The 26,581-nt window shown below is 32.0% G+C and overlaps 2 protein-coding genes, 1 non-coding gene and 1 pseudogene across 3 annotated transcripts; 3 read left to right on the forward strand and 1 right to left on the reverse strand.

Annotated features, from left to right (window-relative positions):
* Nucleotides 1–26,581, forward strand: part of LOC112098065 — a 73,353-nt pseudogene that overhangs the window by 11,536 nt on the left and 35,236 nt on the right.
* LOC18043062 (glutathione S-transferase L3) lies at nt 4,553–6,168 on the reverse strand (the record flags this gene model as incomplete). Its single annotated transcript, XM_024183164.1, has 5 exons — nt 4,553–4,656; nt 4,755–4,857; nt 4,962–5,060; nt 5,772–5,858; nt 6,028–6,168. Coding segments are annotated over 5 exons (513 nt in total), but the record flags the coding sequence as incomplete, so codon positions are not given.
* LOC18043133 (zingipain-2) lies at nt 11,268–12,561 on the forward strand. Its single transcript, XM_006432531.2, has 2 exons — nt 11,268–11,742; nt 11,946–12,561. The coding sequence occupies exons 1-2, from the start codon at nt 11,295–11,297 to the stop codon at nt 12,530–12,532; spliced, it is 1,035 nt and encodes a 344-aa protein (XP_006432594.1). The 5' UTR covers nt 11,268–11,294; the 3' UTR covers nt 12,533–12,561.
* On the forward strand, nt 13,589–13,672 carry TRNAL-CAA. Its single transcript has one exon. It is a non-coding gene; the product is annotated as a tRNA-Leu (tRNA).

The raw sequence follows: 26,581 nt of genomic DNA on the forward strand, positions 1-26,581 counted from the left end.
ACTAAAAGCTAGCACAGAGGGAACAGGCAATATGCAGGGCCAAAAGAGATGAGACCCCTGAACCCGAACCCTCCTGAATGATCTGATCACATCTGATTCGATGTCTCGAGTCATTAGATTTAACATATTTTAACAATATTTCTCAGTTAATATGTGATTTAATTAAAGGTCAAGTTTACATCTGAAAATGAACTTATTAAAAATTAATTTGAAATAACATCTAAGATATCTATTTGTTTATAATAAAATTTAATTGTCATATCAGAATTATTTTCCGTTAGACTTTACAATAAGTTAATCCCAAATAAATTGACAATTTCAATTTTAAAGTTAGTTTGTAACTTTAAAATAATTTTCTAATAAAAATTTAATCTGAAACATTTGCAATAATATCAAGTATTTTGATGTAATAACACCAATGTTTCACATGCACACACAAGTCATATATAAGTTAACAAAAACATCATTTGTTATTAACAAAATCATGTTAATTTTTAATTCTTAAATTAACTCCCTATTAAATTTTGGCTAAATGTTAGAGTGCAATTTATGCACTAGTTTTGCATTGTTTACTTCCCTTAATATCGATGTTTTGCACTTAATAATAATGTTTTACTTGTGTTTTACTTTTGTAGGTGCAATTCTATTGATTGATGATAAAATTGAGCTAAAAGATGATGTTTAAGGAGGATTGTTCTCTTGGAGAAATTATGAGCGTCAGAAGAACTTTGTTGATAAGGCGTGGGCGCGTGCTGTCAACTGCGGACCTGCAGTTTTTAGTTTAACGTGTTTTGTATTTTTGGTTATTTTTGTAATTACGAATTTAATATTTCAGATATTAGTATTTTATTTTAAATAGAATTCTAAAAGAGAAGAGAGAGAGAGTATTTAAGGGAGGAATCTATTGTGAAAAAGAGGATTTGGATTGGAGAAAAAGAAAGAAACCCTAGATCTAATTTTTCTCTTCTCTCTATGAAGAACTAAACCTATTTTTCTGGTTGAAGGATAATGAAGCTTTGATTCATCACTACTGTGAGATCTTTCTTATGCTTTAATTGTTTTATTACTTTTTGGGTATTTGTTTATTCTCTGAATTAGTTTCATGATTATGTTTGTTAATTAGGTAATTGGCCACTATTTAATTATTAACTTAATCTATTGTCAATTAAAGGATTCATCGTATGAAGAATTTAATGTTTGTGACAAATAACATAGCAGAGAGTTGTGTTGTGAGAATAAACAATCTAATTTAAATGAATCATCATATGTGTTGATTAGGATTTGGGTCTCTCTAGTTTTTCAGGCTGTCAATTGATTAAATCCTATGATCGTATCTAGGGTTGTCTATTGATTAGGGAAATATCCAACGGTCGTACCTTGGTTATCGACTAGTTAAGGAGAGATTGGCTATTAGAGGGTCTCAATAGCTATAACCGGTCTATTCATAAGTAATGATAATCTATATTTGAATCAATGATCAGTAGTCGAATCAAGCTGAGTTAATTCCTTCAATCAGAGCTTTCTCCAATTTGAATTACAACTTTAATTTGCATTCTTGTTACTTTAATTTGATTTTTATTATTGTCAACAATTCCCCCATTTTACGTTTTACGTTTCAAAATGATTTAAATAATTACCGATCTCTGTGGACACGACCCTGCTCAATCACTATACACAATTTATTTAGAGTAGGAATTTATTTTTGTTGGCTTCGACACCCATCACTAAATCATTATTGCAATTTATAAATTAATATTTATAAAAAATTATGAATCATCCAAAAAGCTGCTTGATATAGATTAATTTCATGGTCATCAATTTTTTTTTATTTATATACCTTTAAATTATCACTTGTATCATATGAAAAGACCATATTACCCCTCTAACGTCATCATATTTAAACGGCAACTAAGGTATGGTGAACGACATTATATTTTGTCAACTTAAGATGAATGACTGATATACCCTAAAAGTATTGTAGTAAATTTGATAATAAAGTATACAATTGATAATTTTCCTATTTATAATTTATCCCCTTAATTATGAGTAATTTTGTTTTTGTCTTCATTTGTCCCTTTCCTACAAAACCATTACTAATGTACAAGTTACATATATTAAGCATTCTTCTTTAATCAAGTTTGGAATATTTTCATCCTTATGTAAAATTATGCATATATCTTTTGAGTTTCTCAATTGTACTTGAAAAAAAAAATTACATTTAATCACGGTTGGTTATCCATAAAAAATTTTAGGTGGAAAGTTCACGCGTTTTAAAATTTAATTGTGGAATTATATTACATTTATTATTTAGTTTCAATTTAATCATGTATCAAATTCATATTTTAGAACATGTGGAAATTTATAATATATAATGATTCTATGTAAACATATTATCTCATTTCTTCATTCTTTTGTTGTTAGTTCTCCTCCACCACATTAGATAAATTTTGAAGTTTTCTAATGTAAATGTTACTAACAAATACGCATTGAATAATTATCGGGTAGTTTATATTATAATTTAATAATAGCCACAACATAAATGTACAATTTGGTGATAGTAAATGCCATTACATGAAAATGAAATCATCATGTTGCAAACAAGATGCAACCAAGGGATTGCAAACAATGTTAAGTTACTATTGGGTCACTTGAACTCCTGGGCTCTCTCCTGTGTAATTTATATTAGACTGTCGCGTACAAAACGCAGATAGGGATGGTAATGGGTACCGGCCGCAGCGGGTTTGCCATTACCAAACCCAAACCCGCACAAAATTTAAATTACCAAACCCACCCGCAACCCGCAGCGGGTTTTAATTTTTTTAAAAAAACTCACCCACAGCGGGTTTTAACAATTACCAAACCCGCAATGGTACCTGGCGGATTTTTTGCGAGTTTCCGTATTTAAAATCACAAATGTTTAATATATAAATTTATAATAATAACCTCAAATTCCATATAGCATACTCAATTTTATATTTAAACAAAGTAAATAAAAAATTAAAATTTCCACATCAATCCAACACAAATTCTCAAATTTAAGTATAAATTACACAAATTCATTTAAAAAATACAAATTAGTATCTAAAAATAATAATTACATTTCATATTATCATTTAAAACAAGCTCCAAGAGAAGATATTCATTTCATTCACCAACATAAGCACCCATCCAACACAATGCCTATAATAATAATTAAGATTAATATTTTCAAATACTAATTCGAAGGGAAATTCGAAAGGAAATGCCTTTAGTTTTCTTTAGATTATGACTTTAGAATGGGAAATGGGTCACATACACATATACACAACTTTGAGCCTTTGACTATTTGGTAATTTGAATAATGACATTATTTTCTTTATACATTTTTAGGTTAAAATTAAATTAAAAATATTTGGAAAAAATATTGCGGGTTTGGTGGATATCCATGCGGGTATCCATCGGATATAAGGTTAATACCAAACCCACTCGCATCCATATGCGGGTTTTAGTTTATAATACTAAACCCGCCCGCAACAGGTAAAATTACCCACAGCGGGCGGGTTTTGGCGGGTGGGTTTGGGCGGGTTTGCGGGTTTGCGGGTACAATTACCATCCCTAAACGCAGACATATATATACATACAAGTAGTGCTTTGGCAACAGACACAATAGCCAAGAAGCAGCCCTTGTTTTCAAATTCATTCAAATGCCAGCCTGCAGTTTTGAATCCTTCAAATTGTGCTCCACCTTTTGAGGGGACGATGAAGAATGAAAGAAGAGACAAATGGCAGAAATATCATCCATTGCAATGCCTCGTTTCTTATATTTCCATGCCCGAACAGCACATTCCACCAATCTTTTTGCTGCCTTTTCCCTATCCACTACTGAAGAAACAATCTCCACCGCCTCTTGGTTCGAAATCACATCCCAAACCTGAAGAACAATCCATAATTGATCTTTCAAACATTGACGTTAGTTCAGATCAAAAGATAATTCCAATATGTGGATACGTACCCCGTCCGATGCCAGAATGACAAATTGGTCTCGTGTTGTTATGTTTCTTTGCATTACATGGAGCACGGAGATTAGGCCATAGTCCTTGACACAGTAATCACCCAAGGCTCTTGATATGGCTAGTCCCGGAGTCTCACCATTCGGCATCCAGACTCTGTATACGCCCGGCTCATCATTTAAGCAAAACACAAGCCCTTTGGACTGCGTTATTCGCTCCGCTTCCTCTGTATAGGCCAGTGAAGACAAGAACCCGTACGGAGACCTTAAAACACACCCATATATACACCTACACGAGGCAGAAATATTTAAGAGAAGATGAGATAATTGAGATCTGATTGGTAAAATATTGTTAATTAATAAAAAATAATTAATACACTTGCTATTTAAGTATTTTACTAATATTTTAAACATCAGTATTCAATGATGTTAATATGTGATTTTAACATTAAATTTATGTTCTCATTTATAACAGTATGGTCATCAGTATTCACAACACATCATCTATTAATGTATGGGTTTATTAATATTAACAAACATTTATTTCCAAATAAATATGGTAGCCTTAGTATTTAAGAATATTCTTTATTGTCTAGTCGTCTGTCCAAGGAAGAACGGGCCATCATCAAATTTATCAAGGGCCTTCTCTAAGTAATCAAAAGCAGGACCTGTGACAAATTAAAACTTTTTCCGTGAGTTCAGCACATATATATACATATTCAAAATGCATTCCATTATAAACAAGTAAGCAAGTTTCAAATCCTACCAGCTTGTTTTGCTGGGTCTCCTTTGAATGAAGTATACACATCGTTGGTGAAGGTATCGATGTGGGAAAACAGTTCATCAGCAAACTTTCGTTTCTCAGGATCCTACAATATTTTCACAACATTACTTTACTCAAAGTTGAGAGAGAGAGAGAGAGAGAGAGAGAAGCTTTTATTAAAAGCAACAATGTAATCAGCAAAAATCTTACATCAGGTAAAAGTGAAGGCCCTTCAAAATTGCTGTCAACATATTTAATCAAATCAAGAGATTCTCCAATAACTTTGCCATTGTGCTCCAGTGCTGGAACCTGTAAAGAAGAACTCTAATAGGTAAATATACTTCATAACTCCAGCAATGATCCCTAATCTTGCACGAAAGTGTAACAATCAGTTTAATTCTTTCGTTGTGTTTTCTTGCAAGCAAGCAACTTGCTCAAATCAGAATATGTTAAGATTTTACTAGGCACACAAAGCACAAAGACACCATTCCAATTTTATTCAGGAACTCCTCCGCACAGACTTGATTTGGATCAAGTTTATGATCCAACAATAAGGACACAGAGTCACATAATTAGGCTATTTGGTATTGAGGTGCTGTAGTTTTTTTAGCTACAGCTGCCACGGACCCAAAAAAAAAAAACTGTAACTATAAAATAAAAGTTAAAAATGCGTAATAAATATGAATTTTAAATTAAGATTTTGACAAAAATAGTAGAAATATTAGAGTTTTACAAAACACTTTAACTCTGTACCTTTTAATTTACAGCCGCCCTACCTCAATACCAAACACAACTAACCTCTTCCTTTTCTATATCTGAATTGGTCTATCAACACCTTGATTAGAAAAATTCCTAATTATTATTCAGAAACTTTCTAATACTATTCAAAATCTTCCCAGCAGATTCTAAGCTCCATGTTAACCAAAAGAATGCACATATTGTTGATCTATCAAATTACTTAAATGATCAATCAAATAAAATCAAATATTATTATTGATCACACATCAGCATCAGCATCACCTTGTTAACAGGATAAACCTTCTCCTTGTACCAAGCGGGCCTATCTTGGAGGTTCAGTGGAACTAACTTAATCTTGTCTTGTAATCCCTGCAGCAGCACACCAAAAGTTGTCAAATTCAAAGAGAGTATTACGACAAAGGCGAAACGAATAAACCATAAATTACTGTTATTGTTATTATTATTATTTTAATTAAACCTAGAAAGCAGAGACGGGTCAACAGTGATAAAAAAAAAAAATAGTAAATAAAAATAAAACCTTGTAGTTCCTGGTGATCCACGCACGCTGAGCAAATGGGCACGAGTAAGAAATGTACAACCTGGGAGTTCCATCGAACAGAGGTGGTAGCTCGGCCTTCGAATCCAACGGTGGAGGAAGATTCTCTTGCGCTCTATCAAAGATGACACATGATCGTTAAAATAATGATCATAATTAATTATGAAATTCCAAAAAAAAAAAAAAAAACCAAATTCTTACGTTGTGGCCATCGAGGAAGGTAAGACTCTAGAGGTTTCCTGAATGCTTTTCTTTTGCTTTGAAGAAGAAAGTCATATGATACCGAAATATGTCTCTATGCAGAATGAGTGCGCTTATATATAGAAGCTTTAAAGTAACCTTCAGAAGCCAGCAGTGACGCAATGCGCACGTGTTAGGGTGTCATGATAATAATGCATGTTGCCAAAAAAAGGGGCAAAATTCTTATCAGTTTTAGGCAATTGCCATGCATATTAGTTGGATTCAATGGCTGCAAGGGAGAAACAGTGAGAATATCGCTGATTAATTAAATTTGTATAATAGAAAAAAATTGGTATATTTTTTTATGACATATTGCTAAAAATGTGGAGGCTTTCATATTAAAAAAGAGTTATTTATAAATAATGTTATTATGTTATTGTTGATTATTAACAATAAATTTTTAGGAGATATCATTTGGTTTACAAGTAGTTCATCAACCGTGTTTATTAAAATGTTACAAACAGGATTACAAAATATTAAATTATCCTAAACCCAATTAATATCTGCAGGGATCAGACGACTGTTAGAACATATGTTCTATAATTTTTCTCCGGAAAAATATTATTTCTTGTACAAACATAATAAATAGCTATTTGTAACTTAATAATTCAAAAATAGTTAATTTATAAAAAGACTATTCTTGGTGTTAACTAATGCGGTGGAACTGATATAAATTAACTTATTGTAAAGAATTCACTGTAAAGATATCATTTGTTAATTGTTAATTATAAATATCCAATATTAAAATTAATTTCTGATTTAATCCATGATTGTCAAGCTATTGTTTTCATGGTTTACAATTTTTTAAAATAGAAGAGGTAAAACATTAAGTAAAAAGTTTTCAATCTCGTATAAAACAATGTAGAATGTTTTAACCAATTCAAATTTTTTTATAATAAAGCAGTTATTTTCAAAATTCACATTATGTTTCTATTACTTATAAAAAAAAAAAAATCCCTTCAATGAATGCAGACATCCTTGAAAGAAACTTCACTACTCTAACAAAAAGGCCAAAAATTTGGAAAATGACAGGAAAAGAGAACACCAATTGTCAACTAGAGTACCCTTTGTGAAAAACACAATAATAAATAGCTGATATATGATTAGGTTAATTAATTGATTGGATTGGAATTAACTTCGGACTGTTTTGCCTTCCCTGCAGTGTAGCGTATTAGGTGGCGAATGAAGTAACTGGCCTCACTAATTTTAAGTAAAAAGATTGTTAATATTTAACCGCGTCTTATCAACATTCTTTGTTTTGATTAAAATATACGACATCGTTTGCAGAAGAGGCAGCAAGGGCAACAACGTGCCAAGTATAATAGACAAATTTTTTATCATATTAATTGAGAAGGCTTGAGTTCTGGCCGATGTTAATAAAATTTAAAACATAAAAAAATTGATAATGTCACGGCTGGTGAGATGATATATAAATATTAAAAAGAAAAAAAAGAATTATCAATATTTAATTTTTGAAGATTCAACTCATTAATTAAAGTGAATCGTGCATGCTTTGCTAGCTGATATCGCGCGCGCGTGTGTATGTATAAATATGTTAGATCAAATCCAAAGCTAATTCCAAGTATTATATTATATATATGTTACTATTATTAATTAGAATTCCCGAGCTCAAGCTAATTAATTGATGGTAATCTTTTGGATGCACTTAATTGTAATTAACCGGATCAAATTTTGAAACCAAAATAATTCACGGGGCATTCTAGCTTCTAGCTAATTCATCCAAAAAAATATAAAATTATATAAAAATAATAAAAATACGTGTGATGTCAGCTTGATGCGTACATTCAAAGTTCCAATTGAAAACAAATAGATATTCATTTTTCTTGTCAAATTATTGAAAGAGACATCTCTTAATTTCTTCCATCACCAGCAACGGTTGAGTGACCTTGTCTTACATTGTGCAGCAGCCTCCTCGAAGTAAAAATAAAAAATAAAAATAGCCCATTATCTTGGCTTTCGGCTGGATCCAAATTTTTGTTAAATACAAATAAATATAATATCAAATTAAATATTCCAATAAACCTTTTAATATCTTCTTTGAACAGTTTTATTTTTATTTTATGAGGAGGGAAGAGTAAACCATTAAAACTATAATTCATCATAAATTTATTGTACCAATTTTTTTTTAAATCCATAATTTTGTGAAATATAAATTTTAAGAATTGAAAAATATCATTATAGCTTTCATATCCAAAGTTAATTTTGATATTTTTGTACAATTACATAATCTTCAAATGTGGATAATGTAAAAGATGAAAATTGTCAAATTATTAGATAATTGATTTTACAAAATTTTAACGACCAGAAAATTCTTAATTTATATGTCTTAGTTTAAAGAATTGGTATTATCAAATGTTACTTAAATGTAAATATAATATAAATATTTTATGTATTTATATGTTACGTTTATGATTTGATCACTGTTTATCTAAATTTTAATAAAATCAGACATATTTATTTAATTTACTCATAAAAAAATAATCCATGATTTAATTTGCAATGATCAAATTGTTGTATTTTGTCATATCAAAATACATATTTTTGTACAATTACCCATAAAGTTTATGCTACAATCAAGCTATTTATAATATAAGTGTGATTTTTGAATTTAATATTGATATTAGTATTAAATATGATAATAAAAAAATATTTTATTAGATATTAATTGGGTCATTTGTGTTATTGTTTTTAAAAATTAATGACCTGCAACATTAATTGTCAATAATGGGTTTTTTTAAAACATGCTGGTGCCCGGATGTAAATGCCCCAAGTCAGTAGCCTTATTATAACAGTGTATTCCCGTCAGCATATTGGCCTGCCCCTGTACCATTACTCCAATTGATGCTGAAAATATAACAACATCAGTGACCGCGTTGTCGTTTCCCGTGATGTTTATTCCGATGCCGGAGAAATCCTTTTCGCGATCATCCCCGCCGATGTTGATGTGTTGGCCGATGAAGGAATTTCTTATATACGTTTCGTGGCCATCTTGGATGGAAATGCCAGCGGTAGTGAAATGCGAAATGTAACAATTGTCCACTGTGGTTCTTATTGAATTTATAATGGCAATGCCGCCACCCCTAAAATTGGAGTCCAACATAAGCTCCTTCAAAGTAATGTATTCGTATAATGACGATGATGATGACGATCTTAACTCTATGAGATGTCCGTTGCCCGAAAAATCATCCGATGCTCGGAGGGACCCACCGTGTACCTATGTATACATATATAGATGTTAAAAGTAAGAATTAAAAGTAAGAATTAAATTTTAAATTAATATGTGATTTGGTATGATTCCTAGTTACAAAATTTTGGCATTTTGTATTCGGTTTTGTAGTCCTTCATAAGACTGGCAAAAATCATTATCAATTAAACATTATGTTGTTATATTTTTTTAATGATCTTTATTTTATTTGCTTTAAACAATATCTATTTTTCAAAAACAATACTTTTGACAAACAAACCCTAAAGTGGGATTGAAGCAGAGATGAAAGAGAAAGCATGCATTTTGCACATGTTTATAAAAACAAGAGAGTATATTTAATCTCAATCTGTAATTCTGTATAATGTATTATTCTTAAGTTTGAATCAAATTATTCTTGATTCCATCCGCCAATCCATCTCGGGCCATTGAATCATGCATAGCTATTATGGTAATGGTCTCTTTATTCTCCTCACAATCAATTAATTGCGATGACCATACTGTTCTCACGATTCTCAACCGCAAAAAATTTAAATATTGTATTGTACATTTTTATAAATAAATTATATGTCATCTCCATTATTGTGGAATTTTAATATCCTAATACAATATTATGATAGTAATTGGGTCAATATGGGTATTGGGTCATATTATCGTTATAAATATTAATTTATTATAACTGAGTGTGTAAAGTATCTTTTTTTGTTATTGTTGTACCATATTTAACTTTTGGCTGCAAATATATATATACTTAGCATTATTTATATCAATAAGTTAATATATATATCCTTTTCTTTAACATCAAATTTAAGTTTTTAAAAAGTTATGATAATTCACTAATTTGGTATTTAGGAAATTAAATCCATATCAATTTATTAGATATCTTAAACCGTATGTAAAAATAGAATATTGACCATTATTCTATTAGTAATATATCCATTAAAGATTTTGACGTGCTATGGTCTAAAAAAATTAACTTGGCGGGATGTTATGATTATATTCAAGGTGATAGGCAAGAAAGTTATGAGGAGACCCCATTGAAGCATATATATTATAGTATGCATAAAGACTCAAAAAGTGCACTTGAAATAACAGTTGTCACTGACAGGTTAAGATAAGCTACCAAATTAGCACTTAAAGGAAGAAATTCTAGTATTAGTGTCATATTTTATGCCATATTATGTAATGCATATTAGTAATGATTTCTTCATAATATCGCAGATATATAAAAGTTCATCTAGCTAGATGCATTGTAGATTTTGTGAGAATTATTTTATTCCGTCCAAATGAGTTCACATTATTATCCAATTTTCCTTTTTTTAAGTTGATTTATGAAAGAAAAAAAAAATGACACCAATGTTTTCCACGTCGCCGCAAGTCTCATCGATAAAAGTCCATTTACAAATTAGTTCATAATTCTTTTTGTAACTTCGCTAAAAGCTAGTCAAGTCATTGCTAGCAAGCCTCAAAAGCACGAAGTACGCGAATCACGGCGATAACTGATAATAACTTGGTTGTCCGGTTTCGCATACTAATTAGCTTGATTGAAAATCGTGAAGTATGGGGCACGACTAACGCAACGCATACGTCTCATGCATTAGGCAAATATTGTACGCGACCCATGTTGAGAGCACAAATCCACTATCTACAAGTACTATATATAGAGCTGCAATGCGTGCTTCAAGTATTCACAACTTACCCCCAGCTGGCTAGCTAGCCTCTATAATTTGAAGGGAAAAAAAAAAAAAAAAAACCTTGTTCAACTTGCAAATACCTACCAATTATTATGGAGAAAAGCTTTGATATCATTGCCCTGTCTATGATCATTCTGGTGACTTATTCATCTAAAATGGTGTCGGTCGCCGGCCGGTCGCTGCATGAACCATCCATTGTGGAGAAGCATGAAAAATGGATGGCTGAGCATGGGCGCACTTACAAGGACGACCTGGAGAAGGAAAAGCGGTTTAAGATATTCAAAGAAAACCTTGAATACATTGAGAAAGCCAATGAGGAGGCGAATCGGACGTACAAGTTAGGCACCAATGAATTTTCAGACTTAACTAATGAGGAGTTTCGTGCTTCATATACAGGATACAGGGTGCCAAGCCAGTCATCTTCATCACGGCAATCCACAACAGCATCCTTCAAGTATCAAAACCTGACTGACGTTCCAACTAGCATGGACTGGAGAGAGAAAGGAGCTGTCACTCCTATTAAGAACCAAGGTCAATGTGGTAAGTAAATCGTATACTAAATATTTATGAAGTAACTATAATAGATTATTTAGCCTCCAACCTCTTTCAGAACTCAAACTCAGTTGACCATCAGCTAATTAATAAAAACAGCTTGACAACCGTCTGCCAAACCCCTGCTGGGGCATGTTTCATGTAACTTAATCAAGCCTTTTTTTTTTTTTTCCTGAATATGTACGATGCAGGAGACTGTTGGGCATTTTCAACTGTGGCGGCGGTGGAAGGGGTGACTGAGATTAGTAGTGGTAATCTTATTCCACTTTCGGAGCAGCAAATACTAGACTGCTCAATAGATGGTAACCGTGGATGCGGTGGCGGTTGGATGGACAATGCCTTTAAATATATTATAAAAAACCAGGGTATTGCCTCAGAAGCGGATTATCCATACAAGGAAGTCCAAGGGACTTGTGAAGACGCACAGGTCAAGGCAGTTGCTAAAATTAGTAACTTTGAAGATGTAAAACCCAATGATGAGCAGGCTTTACTCCAAGCAGTAACCATGCACCCAGTATCAATTGGCCTTGAAGGAAGTGGACCAGACTTCCAGAGTTACAAAGGCGGTATTTTTAACGGAGGATGTGGAACTCAGTGTTCTCATGCTGTTGCTATCGTTGGATATGGGGCAACTGAAGATGGAATGAAGTATTGGTTAATTAAGAATTCATGGGGGGAGAGCTGGGGTGAGGCCGGCTACATGAGGATTCTCAGAGATGTTGAAGCACCTGAAGGTCTCTGTGGCATTGCCACTAAACCTTCCTACCCAGTTGCATGAGTAGCAGTATTTTATATTATAATATTATTAGCCGCCTCTTAGTAATGATGTCTTCAAGCCTACACATGCATTAGCCTCGAAAGGCTTATACGAACCGTATGAATCGTATGATTCTGTGGTTTTACCTATGTTGAGTATTTCATAAGTTGTAATTGAACGCCAATATTTGGTATTAGTTAATGTTAAATCTCTCGTTTAAATATAAGTTTGATCTTTGCAGTAATTAGTCATTTACATTTAATGTCACGGATACTCAATTCGACCAAGAAATACATAGTTTATATCTTAGTTACTCTGATATTTTATGTGGCATGTTATATGTAGTTCATTGATCAAGTTGTAAGAATAGTATGTAAATAATTAATAATAAATTTATTTATTATCATTTATGAGACAATAAATGATTAGTGGAACATTAATTAAAATACAAACTATTATTATTTATTTAAGAAATATATATTGGTCAATGAAATTAATGCAAGACAAAAAGTAACTGAATTTTGATTACACGCTTGATGTCTGGAAGTACAATGATTATGAATTTGTGTTAAATTAGGTCAAAGTTTTAAGTTAAAATAATCAAACCTATATACTCACACTAACTTTTAAAGTTTGAGTGGAATTTGCCCGCTTTAATTGGGGTCTCATACAGCAAAAAAATTTTGGCCATCTTGAATTTCTTTTTCTAATTACTTATAAAAATTTAAAGGCTTGGTAATTTCCCTCCCCCAAATTCTGTCTTTATTCCTAAGTAAATTAGTTAGTCATTATTTCAATAATTAAAATTATTCTAAGTTCTAAATTTTGGACGTGGAGGGAAAGTTAAGCGCAAGTAGCCGTGACTGATTAATATTAAACAATATAATTTAATGCATTTTTATTCTTCATCTATTTTTTTAATATTAGTTTTTGAACAAAATAGTAGAACGATAGTTATAATTTATTAATCAAATTTTTTTACTTTCATATCCATGTTATATTGTCAATAATAGTGTCATGTAATTATAATTAAAAGTATTTGGAGATAATTTTGAAAGTCGACCTCCTCATCAAAAAGTCAGGATGGCCGAGTGGTCTAAGGCGCCAGACTCAAGTTCTGGTCTTCGAAAGAGGGCGTGGGTTCAAATCCCACTTCTAACAATGTAATTTTTTATTTTTTATTCATTTTTTTACAACGTTACGACTAAACGACGTCATTTTCATTAAACGGCAAGTCGTTTCATTCGTCTTCTTTAACGGAATAAAAAATATCTAAACCGAAGACCAATGTTTCCAAACCCGCTATAAACCCTACAGATAACCCTCATTGCCACTCGCATCACTGAGTTCTTAACCTGAGTTAAAATGGCCGAGTCCGCATCCGAACTCAGTGAGTTCCGGATTTTTCCGGCGGACTCACCGCCACCACAACCGAATTCAACCGGAGTTCCGGTTCATAATCTAACACCAGATGAGCACGTGGCCAAAGCCATAGCTCCAGTTAAGAAACAGTTTCTTCGTCATTAAATTCCAAAATAAATTTTAACATAATAATTAATTCTTTTAATAGATAAAATTGTCTATATGCACGATTGAATTCAGCCCCAAAATGTTAATTAAAAAACAATTATCCAATATTCAAGATAGTTTGAATCGTCATTCTCATTAGGGATGGCAAAAATCCCCACGGGGACGGGTACCTTCGGGGATTTTCCCCATTCGGGGAGGGTACGGGGATAATTTTATACCCAATTTTTTATTCGGGGAGGGGACGGGGAAAATTTTTTACCCAATTTTTTATTTGGGGAGGGGACAGGGATGAGGTGGAATCCCCATCCCCTACCCATTTCCCCATTTTAATTTTTAATTTTATTTTTATTTTTAAAATTACTAATAAATAAATAACAAAATTATAAATATTGTTAAAAATAATAAATATCAAAATATTTATATTATTAAATGCTAATAGGTATCCTACATTAGCTCGAATTGCTAGAGATATTTTGGCAATTCCAATTACAACAGTTTCTTCTGAATCAGCTTTTAGCACCGATGGTAGAGTTGTGAGCCCACACCGTAACAAACTTAATCCAAGCACATTGGAGGCCTTAATGTGCTGTCAAAGTTGGTTACGAGCTTACAATAGCAGTATGAGTTTATTTTACATTGTAATTATATTATACAGTTATTAATATTTGCACTTATAAGTTACTTTACTTATATCATTTTCATTGTTTTAGGTTTGAAATCTGACGCTATCTCTCAATTTGCCACATTTCTCGAGGAAGAACAGGAGGAGCAGGACGAGCAGGAGGTAAATAGTTTTATTAAAAATATTAATTAAGTATCTACATTTATTTCATTTATTTTATTGCCGATATAAAAATAATTTTTTTCTTTTTATTGTAGGATTATGAAGATTGAGTCATTGACAAAGATAATTATTTTAATAATTTATATTTTGAATGTGACTTTGTAATGAATCAATATTAATGTGAGATTTATTTTGAACTTTATTTTTATCTGAATTTTTTATTTTAATATGATTAATTTAAAATCGAAAATAAAAAAATGTATTAGACTATTAGTTATTCGGGGACCGGGGACCCTCGGGGATCCCCTGTTATTATTCGGGGAGGGGATGGGGATTCTCTCAAGTAATTCTGACGGGGACGGGGAGGGGACGGGAACATACGCAAAATATCGGGGATGGGTATGGGGAGATTGGTCCCCTCCCCTCCCCTCCCCATTGCCATCCCTAATTCTCATATCGTTATAATGTCATGAAATAATTGTTCAAAAACAAATGACCAATAAATTCACAAACGTATAATATTGCCTAATGTAAATAACTTATTAATTAATATTGATATATTATTAATTACTTAATGTTTTACCTTTTTATAAAACATAAAATTATGTTTACTTCCATTCAAGATATCCCAAAAAAATTAATCTTTTTGGATGACTCATTATTTTCAAGAGGATGTTTTTACACCATACCATCGTCAAATTGATAAGGGCCGTGTTATTTTTTATTTAATTAATTTAAATTCATCCAAAATGATGTCGTTTTGAATTTGTTCCCAAAAATAAAATAAAATTAAACTCACTAAAAAACAACATGTGTGTTTTTGTTAACCTTTTATGGAGTTTTAATTTAAATATTTATCATGTACTTTTATATTCTATTCAGGGCCGGCTCAACCATATTTGAGGCCTTAGGCAAATGGTTTTAATTAGTTTTTCTTAAAATTTAGGACAAAAAATATGTATATTAGTTATGAGTGATGATACAGCCACAAACTCTTGTACAAACTGACGTGGTATTAATTTATTGGTTGAATGAAAATATAAAATAATAAAAACAAATCACGTGAGCTAAGTGATATTTAATTCAACTAATCTTATCATACCACATCAGTTTGTACAAAATAAGTTTGTACAAGAGTTTGTGGTTATATCATTACTCATTAGTTATATAATATTTATTGAAAATCAATTCTTTAAACACTCTCTAAAATGTAAAATTATTAAATAAAATTATATTACACTATTGTCAATCCTTGAAATTTTAATTCAATTATAATATTTTTACTTTTTTTAACTCAAATTACATCTTTTATACTACTTCTTTTCTACATTAAATTAATTTTTTTATTCTTCTATTTTCTAAAGTTTTTTTATATAGTTATTTATTTCACAATAGAAAAAAAAGCACACAAAAAATAGTAGATGAATAAAAGAATGTATTAAAAAGAAATAAGAACACATAAATAATACAATTAATTAAGAGAATAATAAAAAATAAAATCTGAAATTTGAAATTTGAGATGAAATCATAAATTAACTTTATCTTTATATTAATTATTTGAAGATTTGAGTAATGACTAATAGCCATAGAGAATAGAAAAAAACTATTAGATTTTTTTCTTTTTTTTCTTGAGTGGAAAGTAGAGGAAGCAAGATTTTTTTTCCCCTCTCTCTCTTTCTTTTTCTCAAAAACGAAGAACATATGGTGTCTTCATTGTTAGAAGAAAAATTTAATGGATAAGTAATAAAATGTGGGGCTTTTATAGAGGTTTAAAATGAATATAAAACTTTTTAATTATAAGTTGTTAATTCTAACAATGAAATATCGAATTTATAGGATTGAAACTATTAATTTATCGGTTTTGTAGGAATTAAAACTACTAAGTACTACATTAAATAAACTTTATAGGAACTCGGTAGTTTATTTGAGAAAAGATAATTACAAAATAATAAAAAATTAGATGCATAATAATGACTTTTAAATTCACTTTCCTCTTTTATATACAAAATAATCATCTTATAGGATCTTCATGTAAAGTAGGGCCCTAAACAACCGCCTAAGTTGTCTAGAGATCGAACCGCTACTGATTCTATTACTAATTTTGAAATTTTCAACCATATTTAAGCTCCACTATTTTATTTTTTTAATCAAAATAGTATGTTTATTAATAATGATTATAAAAAAAAGATAATGATTCAATAATGTTGTTTATATATATTGAATCAACTTTAAAAGTCAACATTTACTTTACACACTCATATAAATGCTAAAATAACACTTTATTTATTTATTTTTTAAGGCTATAGAATGTATTCATTACAAAGATAGAGTAAATTTAATTTGTGGTATTCAAAATTTGATGATTACAATTTTTGAGTTGATGGTCTTATGCTTCATATTTGCATTAATTTTATGTTTAATGGTAGAATTATCAAGCTCAATGACAGTGATTTCATGTAAAGCTTTATTTCGTAATTACAATTTTAAGTTAATGGTCCTAGATTTCATATTAACATTAATTTCATATATCTTTTAGGTTCAATATTAATGATTTCATGTAATACTCAATGATTTCTAGTTTAATGATTACAATTGTAAGTTGATGGTCATATATTTCATGCTTAATAGTAGAATTATATTAATGGATGAAGCTGTTGCTATCATTTACATTAATATTTATTTCCTGCAACTCATTTATAGCACATCTCAATGTCATTATTTAAAAATTTAAATTGATGGTTGGTTTTGTATTAATTACATCGGATGATTTACATTTAAATAAATTATTTCAATCTCATATCGTTATATTATGGGTGATTTTATATCCACATTTAAATTTTTAAAGTTGTTATCATAACTTTTTAAAATCAGAGTTGTGTTTATTTATCAATTTAAAACGTCAATAATCTACTATTGGCTTAACAATTGATATTCTCATTTTGGAATCATCAAGAATCTTAAAATTTTCAAAGCCACCATGCTCAATTTATACGCGAAAAAGAGGGGGGGGGGGGGGGGTAAGATGCATGATCAGAAATGAATTTGGCAAGTATTTGATTGAGTTGAGAGGTCACTAATCTCACTTAATTTGCGAATCACAATATGATTGTTTTCAATCGGCGCCAAAACGAAGGGCTGGTTTTGGTTATTATAGTGCCTTGTTCTATGAAGGATTTTGGTTACCCACATATGGGATTGATCTTTGCTTCTACTCAGTATAAATTCTTGAATTATACTATATATATATATAATAAAAATTATAGAACATGCTATAAGCGTATAAATTGAGACTTTCGTTAAATTTTAATTTATAATATTTTTCCGGAGAAAAGTAATTAGCATGAAACACAACAGCGGTGAATCATCTCTGTTGGACCAAAAATAAAATAAGTCTAATAAGGCCCATCTAATAAATTTCCTCCCAATCAAGCCCACGAAGTGATGAACAAATGACCTAGAATGATCCTTCTAAGTAATAAGGTTTCAAAGCCTAAAAGGAGACAAGGTCCTAGATTCCTATCCTAAGACAAATCACCTAGGATAAATCAACTAGGTGGCAAGGATTTAAAGTCCAAAACGTGCTGAGGTTCTAGGCTCTTATCCTAGGACAAACCTACTAAGTGTGAAGGCTCTTATGATCCCAAGGTCTTAGTAAAAATAACCTAAGGATAGAACATTTCTTCCTCTAATTTGTAGACAAGTTTGTATATCCATGTGTCAATCCACATGGGCTCTAGAGGACAAGTATTGCCAAATGTCACAAGAACAATGACATTTGTCATCGAAATAACTAGGACCCAAGTCAAATCAGTTTGGTCGATAAATATGTCTTTCATTCTCATCAAAAGGTAAGACAAAAAAAGAGACTAAAAAGGGAAAAATGCTAACTTTCTCCCTCTAATCTTTCTCTTTCTAAACTCATATTTCCAAAAGTCCGATGACTGATTTGACCGTCGGAGGGTTTACGCCGGCAAAGCCGGCCCTTTGATAATTTTCTTGTGTTTGTAGAGTATCACCAGACAAGGACCTTTTGATTGCCTAAGGAAGTGGACTTAGAAGAGTATATACAAAGGCCCATAAAGATCAGCCCAAAGAATGAACTCACCATCATAAAGTCTAATAAAGAGGAACCCAAGTCCTAAGGGAGTTGTCCTCAGTCGAAATCTTCATATCATAAGTTGGGACAAAATTTGCACCAACAATCTCATTTTTCAAGAAATAATATTTGTCAGAGCTTTTTTTTTTATATTAGTTTATAATTAACTTTAATATGTAATAATATAGCATATTCTGGGAAACCTGTTGGGATAATTGTTTTTAATATTATTATGATATTACACATGATTGGCAGTCGCAACTCATCATCATCATCTGAAACCATATTAACAAACATTTATTTAACAATATTCTTTATGTAAACAGGATTACCCTAAACCCAATTAATATCTGCAGGGATCAGACGACTGTTAGAACATATGTTAAATTTGTATAATATATGATTTAAAAATTTAAAAAATAAATTTTTCTTTTTTGGAGATAACAGTTGGTATATTTAGGATTAGTAAAACTAAATGTTTTATTTTTATTCTATGTGCTCCATCATGGCAGTAGTTATTTTTTTGCGATTAAACATACTATTTTGATTTAAATGGATTACAAAATGGCACATTTTTTTAACCCTTAACAGTTGGTATATTTTTTTTTAACCCTTAACAGTTGGTATATTAATGCAATTATTTAATAAATTTTTTTAGAGTAATGATACAGCCACAAACTCTTGTACAAACTTATTTTGTACAAACTGATGTGGCATGATAAGATTGGTTGAATTAAATATCACTTGGCCCACATGATTTGTTTTTATTAATTTATATTTTCATTCAACCAATGAATTAATGCCACGTCAGTTTGTACAAAATAAGTTTGTACAAGAGTTTGTGGTTGTATCATTACTCATTTTTTTAACCCTTAACAGTTGGTATATTTTTTTTAATAAGATTATTAATGCATCAAGTAATCTTGTTTTGATGATTGTAACTCGTGACTGCGGGAAAATTTCTAATGGAAACAACTCAATTTCGGAAGAAAACTTAATTTTGCAAGTGATGAATTTGAACTCGTTGGATTGGTTGATTTATGATTGACTGAATTTCACTTTTCCTCATAAGATCTTTAACCAAAGTTTAATAGCTATCATGTACTCCTTAAAAGCAATTTTTTTATAGATTTGACTGAATTTGAACTTGTTGGATTGGTTGCTTTTAGATTATTAATATGAGATATTACAACGTAAATATTTTCATGTGGTTGAGCCCTATTCTAAAATCTGTATAGTTAGCTTTAGAAAAAGGGCTTTTCCTGCTGATCTGTAATCTTGAAATAAACTTAGATATAAATAATGAAATAAAAGACAACAAACAAGCAATACTGATACAAAGCCAACAGATCAGAGTTTTTGGTACAAATCCAATAAAAGACAATAAACTTAGGACCTTTTTTTCTTGCTTTCTTTTGTTGAAGGATTAGAGTTTTTGGTATTATCAGTAAAGGTTTCAAGGAGTAAAAGCCTATAAACTTGTTTTTTGGGGGGGCGCCGCCGGGGGGGGGGGGGGGGAGAGCATGCAAATTAACCAAAAGAAATAATAAGAGCACAGGCTTTAACAATGAATACTGACTTAAAACTCATGCAAAATAAGTTACAATATTAAAACAAACCAGAGAAAATTTTTTCTTGGAAAGTAGATGGAACTTATGAAAGAGCAGATGTCAAGGATTTAGAAAACGTGCACCTCTTTAATTATCTGGGATTAGAGAGTTGGTGAGCTTCTCTATTTAAGAACAAGTTGAAAAAGGAAAAAGATCACAGGTAACTGCTGAGGAATGTGTGAGAAAAGAGTTGATGAGAGCAATAACAATGACCTGCAAAAGAAACAGAATTAGTCATGCACCGCTTTTCTATATCATGTATTTGGTTATTGTTGCGCTGTTGACGCATGTTGAAGAAGAAAGCACTAGTTCACAACTCTACGTTTTCATATATTCTAAAGAAATAATTAAGTTTTCATAGAATAAAATGGTAAGACTTTTAATTGAACAATTGAGTGCAATCAGTAACAAAGGCTTTACATATGCAAGTAAAATTTGTAGGTTGCTTCAGAAAAAAAGGGCATTTCTCACTCATCTTTAATCTGCAAGTAAAATTAGCTACAAAGCAAATCTAATAAAATGACAAACAAACGAACAAAACAAAGAAAAGACAGGAGGCAAACAACATTGATCTTAAGCCAACTGATAATTAAACAGAGAATTTTTTTTTTTTTTTTTTTTAACCTGTTGCTCAAGGATTAGAGTTTTTATATTAACAGAAAGGTTTCAGGGGTCTGAATAAAAGCCCACAATTTCTCTATTTTATTTTTATTTTTATTTTTTGAAAGGAGCTTCACTGTTGGCCTTGAATATAAAAGAATGAGCAAAAGATCAATGTCAACTGCCGAGGAATGTGAGTAAAGATTTCATCAGAGTAAGTAATACAAATGAATTGTAAAAGAACAAGACTTAAGCGTGCACCCCGTGTTTTGTTTTATTGTACGTATAAACATAACATGTTCATTTTTAACAAAGTGGTCAATAACTCTTTTTTTTTGGTACAAAGACGTGCCTAGCATAGACTAGGGCAAAACAAAACGGGGGTGTGAAACCCCAATACAATCATGACGAATCCAAAACCCAGCCCCTAAAGGAAGAGAATTGAAAAGGTGCAATTCAACAGGTAGTGAAAGAGCAGAGTTTGCAGGAAAGTCAGCTGCAAAATTTGATTCTCTGTAAACATGCTTGACCTGCACTTGCCAGGTTCTGTTAAGCAATTCCTTAATACCCCTGACAAGAGAAGCATGTGCATTTGGCCTAATCTCGTCATCCGCCACCAAACGAGTAACACAAAGGCTGTCAACCTCCACCTGAAGCTGCCGAATTCCATTATCCCAAGCCAGACATAACCCTTGATAAAGGCCCCATAACTCAGCACCAATGATGGTAACCACACCAACATTCATTCCAAAACCAATTATCCACTCTCCATAACAGTTTCTAATCAAGCCACCCGTACTAGACAGACCAGAACTTTTACGAGCTCCATCTGTGTTGAGTTTAAAACAAGGCCAAGTAGGTGCCACCCATCCAAAATATTTCTAAATCTTCATGGCAGCAGGAACCAAACAACTCTGATTAACCTTTTGAATTTCTTCTGTACGGATCTTAATATCCATTACAACAGTACTCTTGCTGGTAAAAACACCATTATGCAGATTTTGGTAACGCCAAAACCAAAGCCTCCAAACTGTGACCCCAAAAAGACACGGCCAGTCAAACATACCATCATACTTCCACAAGTTCCTCAAATTATATAACGCCCAATCTCGGAGATTCAAACTAAAAAATTGATGACTAATCCCATGGGGTATCAATGACGACCATACATGCTTAGCACTGGGGCAATCCCGCAGCACATTAAGAGTATTTTCAACAACACAGCCACACCTTGCACAACTCATATCATCAACAATATGTCTCCGGAAAAGTTCTGCTTTAGTTTTAAGTCTATTTTGACCCACCACCCACAGAAAGGTTTTGATATGTTGGGGACCTCTCCACTGCCAAAGAATGCGCCAAAAGGATTCTTCATTGTGAACCTCCATTTTTGACAAAGCCCTATATGCTGAATTAGTAGTGAAATCTTCTGACTTAGAATATGCCCAGTACATGTAATCATCCTCATCATTTACACTGGGAGGCTTGGTGGCTGCAATTTTGAGAAGTAAATGATGGGGAAATAAATTCTCAAAAAGCCGCCAATTCCAAGTACCCTCAACAGTGATAAACCTCGCCACACACTCCTCAAGCTGCTGTAAACGTATCGGCTGCAAAGCGAAAGTATACAAAGGGTATTCCTCTGTTACCCAATTATCCCACCAAAATCTAACTCGGTTGCCATTTCCAATGTCCCATTTGATCCCTTTTAAAACCTCATGCCAAATGCCTCCCACAGCCTTCCACATGTAAGAGCCATATTTCGTAGGTAATGTGCCGGGGAGGGCTTTAGGAGCCAGCCCATACTTAGACAAGAGAACCTTCACCCATAAACTATTTGGAGAAGCAATTAAAACCCACCCAATCTTCATGAGCAGAGCATCATTCATTAAATTAAGCTGCTTAAGACCAAGGCCTCCGCTAGGTTTCAGTTGACATATTGTATCCCATTTCACCAAACTGATTTTCTTCTTGTCTGCTGCCCCGCTCCAAATAAACCTCCTACAAGCCTGATCAATTTTCTCCCGAATACCAAACGGAATCTTCGTGGTCTGCATTGCATAAATAGGAATTGCCTGGATTACCGATTGAGTGAGAGTGATCCTACCCGCCAAGGACAAATGTATCGCATTCCACCCCGACAAACGTTGGTTCACTTTGTCCAAAATTCCCTGATAAGTCAGCTTATTAACCCGTGAATGAATAATTGGCATTCCTCAATATTTCCCTAGGTTTTTTGTGACAGAAAAACCCAAGGAATCACCAATTTCCTTAGCCTCAGCAGACTTTATGTTGTGGGAGAAAAAAACTTGTGTCTTTGTTTTACTAACTTTCTCTCTAGAGCTCATACAAAAAACATTCAACACTTCATTATAACCATTGCTTGCCTACAGGAAGCCTCTGCAAGCAAGATAAGATCGTCAGCAAAAAATAAGTGAGATAAAGAGGTACCTCCACGAGACAGTTTAATAGGTTTCCAGTGCCCTCTCTTCACAGCGTCATTTATTCCATGGCTTAACCTTTCTATACATAACACAAAGATATATGGGGAAATGGGGTCTCCCTGTCTAATACCCCTAGAAGGGGTAAAAATCTCTGTAATTTCTCCATTCCATAGAAGTTGCATAGTCGCCGTTGTAATACATTCCATAATAAGCCGAACCAAAATAGTAGGCAATCCAAACTCCCTCAAGGTTTCATAAATAAAATCCCAGCTTAAACGATCATACGCCTTTTCCAAATCCACCTTAATGGCCATCTGCCCAATCCTCCCTTTCTTACGTCTCATCAAATGAATAACTTCCTGAGCAACCACTATGTTTTCCGTTATGTGTCTCCCCGGGATAAAACTAGTCTGGGTAGGTCCAATGAGGTCAGGCAAGATAGATTTCAGCCGGTTAGCTAATAACTTAGTGATAGTTTTATAGATAACCGGGCAAAGACTAATCGGACGAAAAAGCTTAAGGCTAATAGGATTATCCGACTTAGGAACCAACACAATCAGAGTTTTGTTCAACTCCTTAGGGATCTCGTTGCCATTAAAAATACCTTTTATAAGACTACAGACAGATTTTCCCACTACATGCCACTGGGTCTGGTAAAAGAGAGCATGCAACCCGCCTATTCCAGGGGCTTTCAAAGCCTTCATGCTGAAGATCACATTCTTAATTTCCTCATCCTCCACTGCTTGTCCCAAAGCTTGCATTCGACTTTCCTCAAGGACTGGGAAGGCGTTAACAACATGGTATGGATGATAGATTGCATCCTCTTTGGAATAGAGCTTTGAAAAGAAGGACACAGCATAATCTCTAATCTCATCATTATTCAACAACCAATAACTCTATTCGTTATGAAATTGATATTGTACCCAATTTTAAGAGAGCATAATAATAACCATTCAATGCATAAATTTAGAATTAGGTTTTTTTTGTAATTCTTTATTTAAATATAAGCTTCAATGGAAAATTATAAAAATTTAGATATAAAATTTTAAATCACCAGACCAAAAAAAAAAAAAAAAAAAAAAATAGGGGAACGGAAATAGAGGAATCTTGCTTTACCTTTTTTCCCTTTAACTCTTGTTCTTATATAAATAATTTTGTTTTGATGATTGTAACTCGTGACTGCGGGAAAATTTCTAATGGAAACAACTCAAATTCGGAAGATAAGCTTAATTATGCAAGTGATGAATTTGTTCAATTGACTCTGTACTTGAACTAGTTGGATTGATTGATTGATGATTGACTAAATTTGAATTAAGTTTAATTGCTTAGCTATCATTTACTCCTTAAAAGCAAACGTAAATATTTTCTTGTGGTTGAGCCCTATTCTCAAATCAGTAGGTTGCCTTTGAAAAAGGGCTTTTCTCACTGATCTTTTTTTTTTTCTTTAATTCACACGCACTTGATTATTGAATTCTTTCATGAAGAAATAAACTTGTAATGACTTAAAGATTTAATTTCAAGTTAGAATCAATACCAAAAGACGGAGGTTTAACAAAGCCGTTTAGTGTGATAAAAGTACTTTAAAAAATGTTGTTCGACCCAATTAAGTTGAAGAAATAATAAAGTTTTCATGGAATAAATACCGGTTGTGCCTTAATGATTTTGGCATAGACGTTGCTTGTGTACTGTGAAATTGAAATGAATATTAAGTGACTGCGCGATGTATATGCCTAATAAAAGATCAGCAAAAGCTTGGATGAATGTTTGAGGACCAAAACTTTTATAAAAGCATTTTTGAGAGAAACTAAACACCAAATTATCAAAGTAAGATCAACAGTATATGATTTGATTTATACATATTCAAAAACAAAATAATGATTAATAATAAAGTTTGATTTTGTATTGCCAACGATGCTTTTTTGTTGTTTCATTTGTTCGACGTGGCCTTATTTACAAATTGGTTTATGTTAACAGAAACATGAAATTCACATTACACAAAATTGCAAGAACAAATATTAAGAGAACGTAATAATAATTACTCAATGCGTAAGGATAAATTTAGAATTACATATTCTTTTTTATTTAATAAAGTCCCAACGGGAAATCATAAAAATTTATATATAAAAGCTTTCAACCACCAAACAAAAAACAGGGGGAATGAAAACACAGGAACTTGTTTTAACTTTTTTTCATCTAACTCTTGTTCTTATATAATATTTTCCCTAGTATTTCAGGCAAAAAAAAAAAAAAAAAAATCAATAAAGAGCAAGTTGCTCAAATTGATTTATCTTGTTTTTCAGGCAATCTTGTGATATGATGATAAAGCTCATGAATGCTAGAAAACTTCTAATGCAAACAACTCTATTTGGGATGATAAGCTTAATTTTACAAGCGATAAATATAAATAACTTTTTGTGGTTAATTGAATTTGTAATTACTCTTAGCCCTATTCTAAAATTTGTAGGCTGCCTCAAAAAAGAATAAAAAAAAATTTCTTACTCATCTTTAATCTTCAAGTAAAAAAAAAATCTAATAAAATGAAAAACAAACAAACAAGTAAAAGACAGCAAACAAACAACATTTAACCAACTGATATTTAAACAGGGAATTCTTTCTTCTTCTTCCCCCCCCCCCCCCCCCCCCCCCGGGCTCATGGATTAGAGTTTTTGCTATTAACTGAAAGGTTTCAAGGGTCTGAATAAAATCCCAGACTTTTTTTTTTTAATTAACCAAAGCCATATAATAAGATCACAGACTTTTAACAATGAACAATAATTTGAAACTCAAGCAAAACCAATGACAAGATTAAAACAAACCAGAGAAATTTTTTCTTGGAAAGTAGATGAAAACTAAGTAAGAACTGCTATTAAAGGATATTATTAAAGGATTTAGAACATGTATACCTCTTTATTTATATGGGATCAGAGAGTCGATGACCTCCTCTATTCGCTTCGGATATTAAGTAAGAATTGCTATCAAAAGAATGAATTGATGAGAGTAATAACA

The sequence above is a fragment of the Citrus clementina genome, unplaced genomic scaffold, assembly GCF_000493195.1.
Source record: "Citrus clementina cultivar Clemenules unplaced genomic scaffold, Citrus_clementina_v1.0 scaffold_5, whole genome shotgun sequence".
Lineage (NCBI taxonomy): Eukaryota > Viridiplantae > Streptophyta > Magnoliopsida > Sapindales > Rutaceae > Citrus > Citrus x clementina.